Consider the following 16,582-nt stretch of genomic DNA (forward strand, 5'->3'; position numbering starts at 1 on the left):
AGCCATGGATTTGTAATGGTGCCTATATGGCTACAACTTTCCAATATCTTTTTCCCCTTGAATCCCAGCCACAGACAGACTATGGCACAACAGCTGTCTCATCACTAGTCAAACTCCTCTTTTCTGCCCTCTGCTGGTGTGTGTCTGTGTGTGCATGCATACCTGCACCTAAACTTGGAAGTAAGAAAAGCAGAAGATCAGACTTTTTTTTTTTGCAGACACACTTCTTTTATGAACAGAATACAAATCAAGTACCAATTCCTTGAAAAAATACACCCTTTATACGTAAAAAAAAACCAACCTTCATGCTTCCATTCAATTAACCATCTTAAGATTTACCCCAAATAAAACAAATTCTATGTGGGGTTTTTTGGGGTGTTTTTGCTATACTAATGCTGCAGTTGGCCAGACATAATGGCCTGTCTGGTTATCTGGGCTAATGCTGGCTATTCTTGCAGTGGATTAGTGCTGCTGGAGCAGAGCTGTGTCACCTGGCACTGATCGCACAGTGAAGTCAGCATCTGGCATAACAACCAACACTTGCTGCTTGGGTTCATTAATTTCTCTTCATATTAAAAACACGTTTGGAGCATTTTAAATGTGTAAATTCTTGCTAAACAATATCTAATGTTACTGACTTGTTTTATTGTGATGCCGTTATTGGTATGTCTATTCAAAATTGCTTTGATTTGAGGATTCTTTTTAAGTCTGCGTGTTATCGGATTTGTAAAATTACCTAAGGGATCAACAGTGCTCTTATGTGGACACCTTGTATTATAGAACAGCATCTCTCCCTCTAGACTTATGTCAGAAAAAATGCATGGGTCAAAGAGTCATTTTGTGCGACTTGTAACACTTGTAACATGACAATAAAAAGTAATCTTAATCTTAATATATTTGCACAGCTTTTGAAAAACAGAGGGATGACAACATCCACACGTAAATCTATAAACCATAAAGACTTGATTTTTGGATTATTAGTTGCTATTCAACTGCGAGATAAAGTAGCAATTTGTAAATGTGCTGCACATATCACAAACACTGATCCTGTCTCAAAAGGTTAGGTTGCCATTGCTCGCAACACTGTGTACGGCCCCTCTCGTCTTGGCTCGTGCCACCTTCCTCCGGAACACTTTGATGTACACCTGGTCGCCTGGTACCACTGGTTTCTCAACCAGCTGTTCGAGATTCAAGTCTCTGGCCTTCTCCTGTAGATAGATTGTTCTATGGATAACAGTTAGTTGTTTCATATAAGCTTTCAACTCTGTTTGCAACTGCTCAAGTGGGGGCCCTTTAAAGGGCCCCCTCAACTGAGGTGCTGGTATGGGTCGACCCATTAGCATTTCGTGCGGTGTTAGGTGGGTGACCCTGTGGGTCTGCATACGATAGCTCATTAGTGCAAGCGGCAAAGCATCCACCCAGTTTAGTTTAGTTGAAGCACACATTTTATTCAGTTTTACTTTCAAGGTTCCATTGATTCTCTCAACCATTACCTGACTCTGTGGATGATATACAGCCCCACAGCGCTGCTTGATCCGTAGCTGCTGCAAAATGCCCTTTGCAACTTTCTGCACAAACGCTGAGCCATTATCTGAACTAATCTCTGATGGAATGCCAAACACTTCCCTCACCAAAAACTTTACCACTGTCTCAGCTCCCAAATCCTCGGATGGAGTTGCTTCGACCCATCGGCTGAAACGATCAATCACCAAGAGCATGTACCTTTTACCCTGTACTGGTTTAATCATGTCTACATAGTCTATGACCAATGACTTAAAGGGTCCTTCTGGCACTGGAATGTGTCCCACTTCACACCCTTTTGCACATTGTTCTGTGCACAGATTTCACGCTGACCCAACACTTCATCAACCATTGCATGCATGTACGGTGACCAATATACTTGTTGTTTTACCTTTTTCAGTACCTCTCCCCTTGCACAGTGACACACACTGTGAACATCAGAAATCAGCATTGTCAACAGAGCCACTGGTGCCACCAGGAGACCATCATGTGATCTCCACAATCCCTTCTCGTTCTTTGTGGCACCTCTCCGCATCCAGACATTGTGCTCTCTCACACCTGCTTCCTGTTGCATTTAAATGATGTCTTCTGGAGTGACAGCTGGCTCCAGTGACACCATTGGTGCCAGAACAGCCAGCTGGCATCTTGATGCTACTTTTGCTGCTCCATCAGCCACGTTGTTACCTTTACTGACCATCTTGTTACCTTTACGATGAGCTTGACACTTTATCACTGCCAGTTTCGAGGGGAGCATCATGGCTGCAATCAACTCCTCTATTTGGTCCTCATATAGAGAGGGCCCTTCTGAACCCTCTCTGCTTCCAAACTGCTCCAAACAAATAGCAAATACCATGAGCATATGCAGAAAATGTGTATACATTTGCAGCCTTACCTTTTGCCAGTATACATGCCTTCAGTTCAGCCAACTGCGCTGAACATGGCTGTTCACACTTCTCAGCTTTCACCGTCACAAAGTCTCCCCCTTCTGGTTTCACAACTGCATAACCTGCATGATTACCCAAATGATCTCTGAAACACGATCCATCCACAAAATAGGTAACATCGGCCTGCACAAGTGGAGTTGCTCCTAAGTCAGGTCTTAGTTTAGTGTACCTCATGGTTTCTGCTACACACTCGTGTGGTTCTCCTTCAAACTCAAGTGAAATGACATCTGCAGGGTTTGATGTAGTACACTTCTGTATTCTCACATATGGATACGTCAAAAGATGCATAAACTGCAAACATCTTGCCTGAGTCGCAACATAATTTCTGTGATTTATTAGTTCTGAAATCTTATGGTGTGTTAAGATGATGACTGGGTATCCCTTTGTTATTGTGGATACTTTCTCCATGGATAACATGGTGGCCAGTCTTGTACAACATTATCCAATTTTGTACTGTAGTAAGCAATAGCTTGTTTTCTGCGACCACTACACGTTTCCTGCATCAGCACTGCAGAAGCATACATGTTGTGTCTATTGGAGACGTACAAGAAAAATGGTTTCTCATGATCTGGTGTTGCCAGTGTTGGTGCTTTCAGCAGATCTTGTTTCAAACTTTCGAAGGCTAACTTAGCCTCGTTTGTCCATTTCAGTGGTGCTTTCAACCTTTGGTCTTTGGATTGTTTCATAATTTCTCTCAGAGGATCACACTTAATTGCATAATCTATCCAATCTGCTGGAAACAGGGAGAAATACAATTCAATAACAGTTCAATTATTGTACTCTAGAAACTGAAACACAACGATCACATGATAAAAGAAAGTGGTTTTTAACAAGAACATACAGCTGTATTGTTCACACAGTAAAAAATGTCAAAGCATTCAAGGACATCTATGCAATGCACTCAAATCAGCAACCTGAACCAGAAACAAATCTAACTCGACTGTAAAAAACAAGCTTTAGATACACAATTTAAATCACAACAGCCAAAGATACAATTATAACAGAACATACTCAATAAAACAGATATTCTAAGAAATCTGGAAAGCAATATGCAACAATTAAAACTCACAGATCATTACTGTAACCTATTCTAACAATTTCTTTAAACTCTCTCACAAATCTCAAGCCCACCCATCAGCCTGAAAGAAACAACTTACGCTTACCTTTATTTTGCTTACACAAACTATCTTTCACTTCTGCTCTGTCTCTGCAAAGTGTTTGCCTCTCGTCTTGCACACAATCCCCAAACACATGTAGCCTAAACAATCTCTCACTCTGACCTTTATTCAGTTACAACTATTTTATTCTCTCAACATTCACTTCTCTTTCATTCAATTCAAGACTGTATATGTCGAAATTGTATGTACACACTGTGTGTGTGTGTGTATGTAAATTCAGCTGTAATTACAAAATTTATGAGTGTATTTTAGTCATATAATAGATATTAAAAATGGTATGAGTTGGAACCTTGATTTGTCACACAAAAGACCTTTTTTAGATTCACATAAAACAGCAGGATTTCACACACAGCAGCACAAATGAGCACAAACCAAACCGGTTTACACACACCCCAAGTTGAAATTGTTCAGTTTATTTTGTTTGGACTTTTTATTTTCAGGAGATATTGACATAGACGATGTATGAGATTGAAATATTTCTTTTTATAAGCCTTGTGGTTTATTCGTGGAATCTGAACAAGCTGACGTGTACTTTATCAGCCTCACTTGTGACCTCTTATAACATCTCCTGTGGCCAATACATGATCAAATTGGAATTTTCCTCCCCAAATGTTTTCTATAATGAGGTCAAAGACAACTACAAAGATTTTTAAACAGATATTAAATGATATAAACACATATATTAAAACATACGACGCTGAAGTTGGCATCCGATTCACAGCTTCCGATTCGCGAATTAAAGGGATAGGCATAAAGGGTCATTTCACTGCATTTTTTGCATTTTGATCGTCCTAAACTAGGTCCTGTATGGAAACTAAAATAGTTACACTCCTCACATCTGGATGGAATTATTCTAAAGAGGCTGCAGATAAAAAAAAAACCTTGTTTTAGATTTGTGAAACCTTTTCTGATTTGTGAAAATGCAGAACAGGGACATATTACTGCTTTTTTGTATTCTGATCACCCTAAACAAGGTCCTTTGTGGAAACTGAAATAGTTACTCTGCTCAAATCTGGATGGAATTATTCTATTCTATCTAATTATTCTAAAGAGGGTACAGACTCTTAAGAGACACATTTTACTATTTGTGAAAACTGTATTTGGTCTTTGAAATTTCAAAAAGGTCATTTGAGCTTTCTTTCTTCTTTCTTTTTTTTTTTTTCCATTTGGACCATCCAAGGGCTGCACGGTGGTGTGGTGGTTATATTAAATAGCACCGTCACCTCACAGCAAGAGGGTTCCAGGTTCGATCCCTCCCTGGGGCCTTTCTGTGTTTGCATGTTCTCCCTGTGTATGCATGGGTTCTCTCCACGTACTCTGGCTTCCTCCCACTTCCCACTTCCTCCTCCTCCTAATTGGTGACTCCAAATTGTCCGTAGGAGAAGTCCGTACATGGTCGTTTGTCTCCCAAAAAATTGGGCTTAATTATTCAGCACATGATATAAATGATATCAGACATAATTTATCATTTGTGAAACCTTTCTCCCAACATTCACAGAAGTCCTCGCCTCTCCATGTTCATTTTAATTTCCATGAGGATCTCTTGTCTTTCGCTACCTCGGAAAAAGAAAAAGTTCATGCATTTTACTTCAGTACTATAACTACTTACGAGAGTCTTCTTCACTTGTTGACTTTCTTCTCATGTTATTTTATCTAGAAACAATGACCGCTTTTCTCTCACCTTTCTTCCATCTGCGCGTGGTCAACCTCTGCCACCGCTTCATTCCGTGTAATTTTTCTGACCACTTCCAGAGCATTTATTGTTGCCTGCATTAGACATCCCATAGTCAGATTCTGCATTGGATGCCCCTATAGAACTGGAATGAATTTTCAGAGTTTTCTTGCGATACTTGTTGATTCCACCTTCATACCTTTTCTGTTCTCGAGTCAATCAGTCATCAGTACCCGTCTGTTCCTTGACTTCTGAAAATGATTTCCACATATGATAACTACCGTGGGCCTTGATCCGTGGGTAATCGCCCTTCTATGCACTAAAGGTTGGCCATTGGCACCAAGACATCACCTTGAGCGGATGCTTTATGTAAAAAACGACACCCTGCCCGCTCTTAAAGCGTATCCACAATTCCAGTTTAAATTCATCGACTTAATCCCTGCTGAGCTGAGCGACTAGTCCTTCACAATTATAGTCCACTCATAATACAGCACGGCTGGCTTCCTTCACAGCCACCTGCTTCACAAACACATCTCACAAGCTGCTGTTCGCCCAATTCTTATCAAACACTCAGCACTTCTATGCTTAACACTTTTCTTTAAACAGCACTTTTCTTCTGCGCAGAGTAAAAATAAAGAGATTTACGGAACGTGCCCTTCACTCTCTCCTGTGTTCTTGTAATTTGGGGGAAAACTCGGTTGATCTCGGCTGCCGGGGCACAGAGGACTCGCTCAGCGGGGCTCCAGACGCCAAATTCACAAAGTCGGAGTCACCATTATGTTGTGGAGAAAAGAGTTGTCGGACTCGTCGTGTCAGCCTCTTATGGGGAATTTATTGAACAGATCGTCACAGAGACGTGTACATTTGAGCATACATGGAAATTCCCAATTACCTCAGTTTTGAGACAACTCTTTATACCTTTCTATATCATTCAGTGTGTACGTGGCTCAAACCCAATCTCTATTTGGCGCCTGCTGTCTGAGGGCGCTTCTGCGTCTTCGTTATTATCTAGATAGGGTTCATTCTGACCTCAACAACATGTTTTTCACGCAATATGTGGATCGAGAGTCAAGGTACAATATGTGGAGCAGAGTAAAGGCTTTGCTCTCCCACAGTTTTTATAACTCAAAGATTTTTTTGTCTAACATGTCAAATATGTGCAAAACACAATCCACAAGGCAATCTAAGACCAAGACGAGGACAATTCCCGAAGCCAACGTACCCCTTTCAACACATTTATATGGATTTCACTGAACTAAATAAATGTGAAGCGAAACATTTCTGCCTGGTGATAATAGGTGTTTTTTTTCCAAATGGGTTGAAGTAGTTCCATGTGCCCAGGCAGATGCACTCTCAGTAACAAAAGCACTGGTGAATGAAATATTTCCTAATTATACAGTTTTTAGTCAAAGGCTAATACCCCTCTGGTATTAAACCTGCTTGTGAAAAAATAGCAATATTTCTACTAATTACACATCTTAGTTAAGTATCACAATATTAACTTTAGTATTGGACTTCACTGAAAGAGTGGGTTTCAGTTGAGTTAAATACGGTTTAATTAACCTCTGTTTAATAAATCGATTTGATTAATCTGTGCTTTTAATCGGAGACCACGGCAGTGTCCGCATAATTAAAGAGTGTGGCTTATAGCATCAAAATCACAATTTTATATACTATAAGATTACTGTCAACTATTCTTAAGATTTCAAGTTTTACAGTGAAAACAGTGTCTCCAGTTGTCAACCTACTGTTATTCCATATATGGTTTACTATTATGTGACATAATAGGTCAAGTAGAGCAGGGCTGTATTAACCGCTGAAACGACGCATATCGCCACCTAGTGTTGAGGCGGAGGGCACATTCCCGTCACTTATTTGATTTTCTCAGTTGCATGCAAACTGGGACAAGGACAGAAGTCCAATTACATGCAAAAATCGAATTTTGAGAATAGACTGATTGAGTAAAAGTTGGAAGTTAAGAAGCCTTTTTTTTCACAAAAAAGGTTAAAAATGTAAAAATTTTCACCTGTAGTGGTTAGGACATTACAAATATGATCTACTACAGCAAACAGAATGATAAAAAGTCATTTTAGTGATTTATAGTGAACATTTTTCATTACTAAATTCGCACTGAAACGTGTTGGCAGAGGGTCCAATTGAATATTAAGCGAATATCCAACAACAAACCAACTTTACCTCGGTGTGGTACAGGCCTCTGAATCATTGCAATTCAGCTGGAAGTCTTTATTTAGGAGTCCCGGACTCCCCTGTTTCAGCTCCGACTCAGGGCGGTGGAAAGGCTGTTGCCATCCGGCTCGAAGGACCAATTTGTCAGAAAAATTCTCTATTCAATATTAGGCTCAGAGTCGCAGGAGACAATTAACACATTTATTCTTGCAGCAAGGAGACAAGTCCTCACAACCTATCAGGAAGCTGGCCCTAATATCGCTATTTATATTATTTATGTTTACGAGCCACACAATGTTATGAGACCTAAAAGATAGGAGGAAGCTTTTTCGCATAGTATAACTTCATGATTTTTCTAACAACTTAACTGTAAAAGCAAATAGTATCAGTATTATGGGACCAAAGAAGAAGACTCTAAAGAAGACTTTAGAAGACTCATTTTAAAACCCTCACACAGAACAAATAATAACGAAAAACACAAATTAAATCAACACAGCTTCATTAAAAGATTAGACATTTATTATTCAGTTCATATATATGTCGCTGTACAACAGAACAACAGTTCAAGGTTTGGCACTTGACTCTAAACACTACGTGTGACAATCTGCTTTTTAGCACACAAAAACAGTCACGACCAACGTTTTGCCTTTCTAACCCTGTTAAGGCTACACAGCGAGGTCTCTCATAAAGACTCTTTTTTTTTGTTTTTTTTTAGATATGACAACAGTCTAAAATGAAAACAGTGATCATTAGTAAAGATATTAAAGATTATCTGTGCAAATACCTCAATTTGAGATGTTGAGGACATGAATCTAACACGTTACACACCTGCTAGATCAAGAAAGCATTGCATAATTAAAAAGGGTGATTCAAATTAGCTCAACAGTTTTGACTTTTCTAAATCAAAATGAAATGAAATTCACTGGGATCAAAGTAGATTACGTAGTAATTGCATAAGATGTTCAACATTTTGAGGGAGTTACAATACATTTCGCAGGTGTTAAAATGAATCTTATCTAAATGTATGAGGCGATAAAAACACCCAAGTGCACAATGCATGCATTCATAATGTTTTATCAAAATCATTTCATAAAAATAGTCTACTGGTGTGCTTTAAGTACATGTGACTAGTCCTGACCTACTACCGTCAAAACAAGGGGAGGCATGACCATGCACATATCGCTGTTTTTCTTTTCGGGTGATCTGGAATGAGCTGTTTTATATCAAGAACTTGTTTTCACTATCTTAAAAGGATTCAAGTACATTTATAACCTAAATGTTGCTGTCTTTTTTGTTTTTAATAATAGGGCACGTGATGTCTATACCGTCTACAGATACATATGGCAGTGATACCGGTGTGTTTGTGAGCAGAGAGTACATACAACACATCCTGCTGATCACTCCTAATACATAGTTGTCCTCCCTCTAAGGTTCTGTAAGGCAGAGACGTGTGACTGTCTTTGATGACAAAATGATACATGTGCTCAGCAAACCACCCAGTTTAACGTGAACATTCACAGAAAGTCTTCGGTGCGAACACCTTTATAGCACCTTAGCTTCTACAACAGTGGCAGGATTCTCGATGTCGGCTTTGCTCTGGACCATCCTCAGCTCTAGCTGTGCAGGACTGGGCTTTTTCCCAGGGCCAGCCATTTCTGAAATACAGGAGTAATAAAGGAGTTCTTGTATCAGAGTTTTGTGGCTTTTTGCATCATGAGTGAGTGGAACAACAACAGACATTACTTGTTCATCTCGTTCTGGATAAAAGAGCTTTCACTCGGTAACTGCCAGCTGCAAAACCATATCTGTGAAATAACCAGCACTACAGTGACGCATGCATCAGTTACGCCTCTATGAAGGCAGTGGCCTCCACATAGTGTAAACTATATGTTGCTGTATTACTGTGCAAATACAGCAATAATAACAGAAGAGAGCAAAGAGTGTCCTTGTCCAGGAAATAACTTTGAGACAAAGTAGAGAGCTCTTATGATCCCCAAACACACACACAGACCCTACCATTGGCATAAGTGATGGTCCTCTTAATGACATGGTGCATGACTGAAGCTGTCTTCTCACAGGCAGCCTGTGTAAAACCATAAGGAAGAGAGAGGTAACAGCATATTTAGTGGCACACATGCAGGACTGTACAGTACGGGTTTGATTCCATCAGCTTTTTACTGAGAATGCACACGTGGTAGTGACCTTTAGGTCCTTGGGGTGAAGATGAGTCCATGCTAGTAACATTGCAGCAAACAGGTCTCCAGTCCCCACAAACACTGCATCGACTTTGGGGATGTCCAGGCAGATTTTCTGACTGGTGATGGTCCCATCTGGTTTGACTGCAGGAAAGAGGACACACAGGATGATGAAAAAAATCAAGGAGATAAGGAGAAGAAGTTAAGACACACTCAGCATGGAGATAACTATTACAATTAAAGAGTATCCCATTCACCTTAATTATTACAGAATAACTTTATCTTGTTTATCCAGACATACAGACACTTTGCTGACATCTACTCTCCCACGAGGAATTCAAAATCTAAATCCAGCTACAGTAAACCCCTAAATGTATTTTCTAACAGAGGGAAGGTCTGAGAAAAGCTGATACTTTACTTATTTTTTGGCTCCCAAGGGCCACCAGGAACTGTTCCCCATGTTTTGAGAGCAGGTCTGTACTAGTGAGGACCACAGTGTCTGGGCCCATTTCATGAAGCAAGTCCATCACCTGAAGAAACGATGAAGCCCCATTTTCTTAAGGTATCGAGCAAAATCCAAATCCAGCAAACAGGAAACGTTTCTTATACTCACCTCAATAGCATCCGCCTCTGTGTTAATTTTCCTACCCGTTAAGATCCTGAAGAAAATCAGAAAGTTATTTAGAGCTACATTTAATTTTTTACTCTTCTGTTTTATTTATGTATAATAACTTTAAAAAGCACTCACTCTGCTTCAAATTGGTTGGGGGTGAGGATGTCTGCCAAAGGCACTACTTTGTTCTTGTAGACCGGCAGCAGTTTCTCTGGAACATACTGGAACAAGCAGCAAAAACAGTCTTTTACGAGCCAACTGCTTTGACAAAATGTCAAACTGTCCAAACAGACACAAAATAATTGGAAATGAAAAGCAGCAGACTAAACAAATTGATGTAAACACATTCTGTGGTGCTTTAAAAAGGTCACATTATGGGGGGAAAAAAAGAACCAGTTGGAGGTTAGAAATTCCGAGTTTCCAGTTGTATTTGAATGCACCTTCAGTCCAGCACTAACAAGCATTGCCCGATATAAGTAAGGGTTCTTAATGTTAGCTGCTATAAACACAGAGGAATGCAGCAGCAGTGAAGCTCAGTTTTTAGAGCTGATATGTGACGGAGGAATTAGACCATGAACTCTCAATGGTGATATCTAACAACCAGCAGCTGTTGCAGCTTTTTTTGGCGTATGTTTTAAAAGCTTGGGCTGTTCAACACATGACTTGCAATGACACTGTACCTACAAAGAGGTATCAGTAGCCTGTCAGCTGTCTATGGTTGAACTGCAGACAAGGGGAAATGTGTTAGAGTGTAAAACTGTCAGTCTGGTGTGGGGTCTGGGTTGTATTAAACTGTATTATCTCTCATACTGTGATGAAGTGCTCCAAGGGTTATTAAGCAGACTGCAAAGGAGGCATACCCTGAGGAAGAGAGGGGCGGAGTGGAGCTGAGCGGATCATTTCACTCCCTAAAATGATTTTGAACAGAGTTGTGACTTAATTGAAGAAAAATGAGGCGGTGCAGTGTCTCACTTTGAACAAAGCATGTCACAGACATTTTATTTGAACCTCGGGAAATTGCATCAGCGAGTGAAAAGAAGGGATAAAATGTCTCTTATAATGCTAAGATTTTGAATGATGTCCATCAAAAGGAAGTTAGTGTAGGATGCTTACCATAGCACCGTGGTCTCCCATTACAGGATCACAAACTGTGGAGGATAAAAAAAAAATGTTAAAAGTAGAAATTATAGGATAAACTACAGCCAGTCATGTTTTTATTGTTTCCAAAATGGAAAAACCTGATCCAACACTCACCATATACCAAGCTGGGATTTGCCTTCTTCAGCTCCCGGATAATATCTACCACTGTTTCCAGGAAGGATGTGTCCCTGCTGTACCCTAAAGCAAAGAAAAATAAATAAATAAATATGTATATATATATATATGTATATATATGTACAGAAATATCAATGAAAAGACAATAAACACAAAAATACTAAAGTGTTCCTCCTAGTCCTTTTGATGCTTCTCCTCTGACATATTACAGGAGAGTTTCAAACATCATGAAGCTGCTCAAAAGTTACTTTTTAAATGAATTTGATCTGGTGTGTATGTATGCGATGCTCTACATGCTATCCAGACCTTCAACTCACCTGTGAGAATGTAGTCATAGTGGTTGACCTTGTTGATCTTGATGCCCTCATACAACACATTCAGCTCCTCTGCTGTCAGTACTTGTCCCTTCCAGTGGGCGTAGCCTGAAAAGAGAGTAAGCAGTACGTGGGTCATCTCGCACTTTTAATGCCGACTGGATTTCATTAAAAGCACAAAGAGACAGGTGGAAAAAAGATTTACACATTCTAAAGCGACATGTCAAGACATCTGTAGACTTTGCATTTGGCGAGTAAGTATCAGGTTTACAGATATTCTGAGTATAAATGAGTGATCATGCCACAAACACTCATGTGATTCAAGCTCATGAAACCACTTTTATGCTCAGTTGGCAGTGTTGTGTAACATCCCCCTCCTTGCCTCGTCTTTCCAACCCCCCGAACTCTTTGTGGTGTCCAGGGGCCTCCACACTGAGTGAATGGCAACCTTGTGTCCTGGCTGCCAGCTCCCTCCTTTCTTTGTCTCCCTTTCACCCTTAACCCAGAATAAACCTGTAAAAGCTGTTCTGACTGCAAATGACCAGACACAAAATAGACCCACACCAACACAATTTGGCACACTGGAGGAAAGAGTTCACAGGAAGCCCGAGACTTAACCCGAGCCAGCGGATGCACCTCCAGACGAGGGTTCACAGCAAAGTAGAAGCATGTGCTGTGCTTACAGAGAGGGGGTGGGGGTGGGGGTGGGGGGGTGGGGGGGTACTCTAATGCTGCTTTGGCTGCTTTGGCTCAAAGTGAACATTTAGAAAACTAATTGTTTACACATGCTGATAGAAACAAGATGTTGGATTACAGTCTCACACTAATGGAAATTAGCCCAAATCTTCGGGAACTGATGAGTTTCCTCTTTCCAAAGAACTGAAGTTTATAATAATCTAAGCAGTCCCAGTGTAAATATCTCCTGCCCCTGTGGTGGAAGCACATTCTTCACATATTTTGGCACATAAACCCCAGATAATAATCCTATCATCTCTGCATGTATCTTGAGTTCCACTAGTTCCATTGTGTTCTTGTTTTCATTACTGGGGCAGTAAGCAGCATTTCTACTTTCCAACTGTGTGACTGTAACATCGGATATCTGTGGGATAAGGATAAGCTCCAGTTTGTGCCGAACTTGTATTAGCATGCATTTTCTTTTTCATGAAAGTTAATTAACATGCAATGTTTGGGAAACCCATGAGGTCCTTTAAAAACGCCCCATGCTGACTACGCTCGGATCTCTAAAGTTAACTCTTCCAGCCTCGGTTTTGTGGCATGGTGCCACCTTTTATTACAAAACTCAGTTTGAAATCAAGCTACAGTGAAGATCATTTAGGACTCAACAGATATCCTCAGATAAAGGGGTAAAGTTTTTTTTTTATTACAATCTGTCCCTAAACTGCCATCTCAGTGTCTGTCATCTCTCACTTGATCAACTTCAGACCTGGTGGGTGTGTCGCAGAGCTGAGTAAGGGCATTGTTGAGTTGGAGACATTTGGTTGAGGGGGGGTCTTTGCCTGTTTTGTGGGTCAAAGTTTAGGTTAGGGGAGAGCTTAGTGGCCCCTGTTGCCAGGCAACACCTTTAAAAGCATTGCAACTCCACAGAAAATGTTATAGTTCAGAGTTGTGACCTCATTGATGATGTCACTAGTTTAAATAAAAGGGCTAATGGCGCAATAGTAACATCATTTCAGGTCTTGCTCCTGGGGCGATACCTCAAGCAGTAGGAAGGACAATCTTGGTGTCAAAATTTTGACGGCAACATCAACCATTGTTGAAAGGCCTACGTTTCATGTACGATTCATGTACGAAAAGGAACCTTTTAACATTAGGCTTCCCCGCCAAAGCACAAGTAAAACTCTGAATAGCTGAATGAATGTGCCACAGTGGCCTTAAATGTTAAGTTCAAACATACAGCAGATACTACCCAAATAAAGGCCAACACGCCTTCCAAATAACAGCAAGTCATATGTAAGTTAAGAAAAATGCAAGATATATCACCCAGTTCCTCTTGGCCAATAAGAAACTGACCCTTAAAACAACCCGTGGCTAATGGATACCAAGTCTGTTCAAACTTTTCTTATGAGAGCAGTTCCAGTGATTCCCTGAAGCCTTTAGCTCCAACTTAACTCATTTGTTTTACCTCATCAGGCAGTGTGCACCCTTTGGACCCGTGTCCCAACTCCCTCACATCCCTTATATAAACAGTCAGCTATATGATAATCCTCAGTGTGTGTATTTGAATAGAATACAATACATTTAAATGTTAATTAATCCATTTAAATGTTACCCTCAGTTAAACAGTCCATTTACTTCAATATAGTTCCTGATAAGTATAAAAACATAGCTCTGGATAATGTGAAGTTTTGTTTTATTTTAGATTACCTTTCATTTTGATGTTGTTCAGCATTAGGATCTACATGTGAGGAGACAAATCAGTTCCATTTGAGCCATGCTGCCTCGTATGCTGCAATACAGTCTTTACCTCGAACAACAAAGCCTCATGCAAGAGTTTAACATGAAAGGTGGAGGAGGTTGTTCTTAGAAAAACATTAACTTCAAGTTTTCTCTCACAGCATGTGAGTGAGCTTCTTTTAACCTGACACGTGACTGTATTTCACAGAGTCAGATAAAACATGTAAATATCTAAAGGTTTCTTTAGTAACAAGGCCAGATACAAGGACAGTGTGGCGAGGATGAGGATTTTGGTTTGGCATTCATACTGGTTTACTCACCTAAACTTAAAAATAAAGAAAGATGACTTGTGATAGTTAAAGAAAAAAGAAAAGAGGAAGCTTCATATTGGCACGGTGCTCACACAACATGTCATTTCTACAAGAGTTGGGGGGGGGTTATGATTGAGATGAGTTGGGTTTCTCTCCTCAGTTTGGTCTTTCTGTTTTCTGAACCAGTTTGGCCCACTCAACTGATTTCGGGGAACTGAGTGGGCTTCTGCCAAAGACAACAGGGTGGGATTGTGTGGACAGATCCCAGCTAGGGAGCCACATTTGTCTCAATCTTGTTGCTTTGGGAAAAAAAAGGAAAAATTGTTGGAGCCTTTACAAATACACACTTTCTCAGTTTTTGTTTCGTCCGAATCATAAAAGAGACTTTGAGTCTGAGTCACTGTTGGGAGGATTCAGCCTTGAATATAATGATCAATTCTTTATAATCTAAGGGAACACAAACCAGAGGAGAGGTTGGCTGATGAAAACAGCTGTAGCTCTAAAGTGCACTTTTAAAGCCACGTTAAGACAAAAGTATCATATAATTTAAGATTTCTCCTTCCACGAGGGTATGAAAAACCAGGATGACCATGGAAAAAGTTAGATGGCCTTCTCTTGAGCCAGTATTTGATCTGTTCCTTTGTGAGCTACTGTAGTAACTTGCTGGTACTACATCACACACAGGCTTGGGGGACTCACGATATTGAAATTGGAAAATGAGCCCATCTCCTTTGTGAAAGAGAATGAAAAATAACTCTTAGCCAACCTGTGTGATTGGAGAACTGCACAGAGTTGATGGAGTCCACTTCAAAGCCCAGCACCTGGGAATAAAAGAAAGAAGCAGCTGTGAAAACAGAGAACAATTACACCTCTACAAAACCAGGCCAGAATGAGTTTCTGAGTTTCACTGCACTGTGGGAACAGTGTGGTATTTCATTCTTATCAAACCAGTCAGTGACCGTTTATTACTTCCGAGTGTTGTCAAATGAGATAGTGAGGAAATGTGCCGTAAGCATGTTCATCTTAACCAATTTAGTTATCATTAATAAATCATTTTAATTATTAGCTTTTCATTATCTTCTGCATAACAAGTATAATAAGTATATGTTTATAAACTGTCATTTCCACAGCAAATAATAACAAAAAACTCAAAGTACAATATACAAATTGTGCATGAAGGACACATTTAACAGTACATTCAACACGTAGGAGTATTGACATTTCCCCATGGCATTTTACTATCATGCATTACTATCTTACTATCTTTTGCATGTAACAATTCACACATCCCACTCAACGAAACTGAGAGAATTTTAGCAAAACTTCTAAGATTCAGAACCGCTGAATCAGTATGTTAAGCGTGACCAGAGACTGTAAGAAGCAGTCAGACTTTGAACCATGTTGAGTGTATGTGCCATTTAAATTGCTATGTAACAGCTCCAGTTTAGCATCACTCATAGCGGTAGGGATCAAGCTCAGCATTTTAACTGTAAAAATTAAGTCTGTAATGTTTGGTCACAGCAGAGAGTGGCTGCTAATATGATGTTACAGACAACTCATTTCACATATCAGGAAGACATGCTCATAACCATGCTGATTTTCCGCAACGTTTTCTTCAAGAATTGCACACCGTTATTCTCTTTCTTGATACAATACTAGCCCTCTGAAAACTACCCACTTGAAGATAAAAGTCTATACTACTTACCTGCAGTGGAAATAATGCGGACTTGTTCCCCACGTATCCCCTGACAACATGACTCTGAATGGACAGCACACGACACTCCATTACCACGATTTTACGTTTAAAAACACCCAACGGAGATCGCTGACGGAATTTAATCTAAAACCAGCATTAAAAATGTATATACGCTCTAACACACTGACACTCAGCAGGTGAGTAAGCCCAGCACTAAAGGGCAGAGGAGGCGCTGCTGATTGCAACATTTACAGCTTTTCA

General features: G+C 40.1%; 1 protein-coding gene across 1 annotated transcript; it reads right to left on the reverse strand.

Annotated features, from left to right (window-relative positions):
- Window positions 1-7,997: 7,997 nt before the first annotated feature.
- LOC140319602 (pyridoxal kinase-like) lies at window positions 7,998-16,582 on the reverse strand. The gene is made up of 11 exons (XM_072397297.1): window positions 16,331-16,582; window positions 15,392-15,446; window positions 11,903-12,007; window positions 11,565-11,648; window positions 11,424-11,458; window positions 10,446-10,531; window positions 10,311-10,356; window positions 10,116-10,227; window positions 9,705-9,841; window positions 9,519-9,585; window positions 7,998-9,157 (listed from the first exon to the last, which is right to left on the reverse strand). Exons 1-11 carry the CDS (start codon window positions 16,409-16,411, stop codon window positions 9,045-9,047), a joined length of 921 nt encoding a protein of 306 aa, XP_072253398.1. The 5' UTR covers window positions 16,412-16,582; the 3' UTR covers window positions 7,998-9,044.

The sequence above is a fragment of the Leuresthes tenuis genome, unplaced genomic scaffold, assembly GCF_036924035.1.
Source record: "Leuresthes tenuis unplaced genomic scaffold, fLeuTen1.0.hap1 SCAF_12, whole genome shotgun sequence".
Lineage (NCBI taxonomy): Eukaryota > Metazoa > Chordata > Actinopteri > Atheriniformes > Atherinopsidae > Leuresthes > Leuresthes tenuis.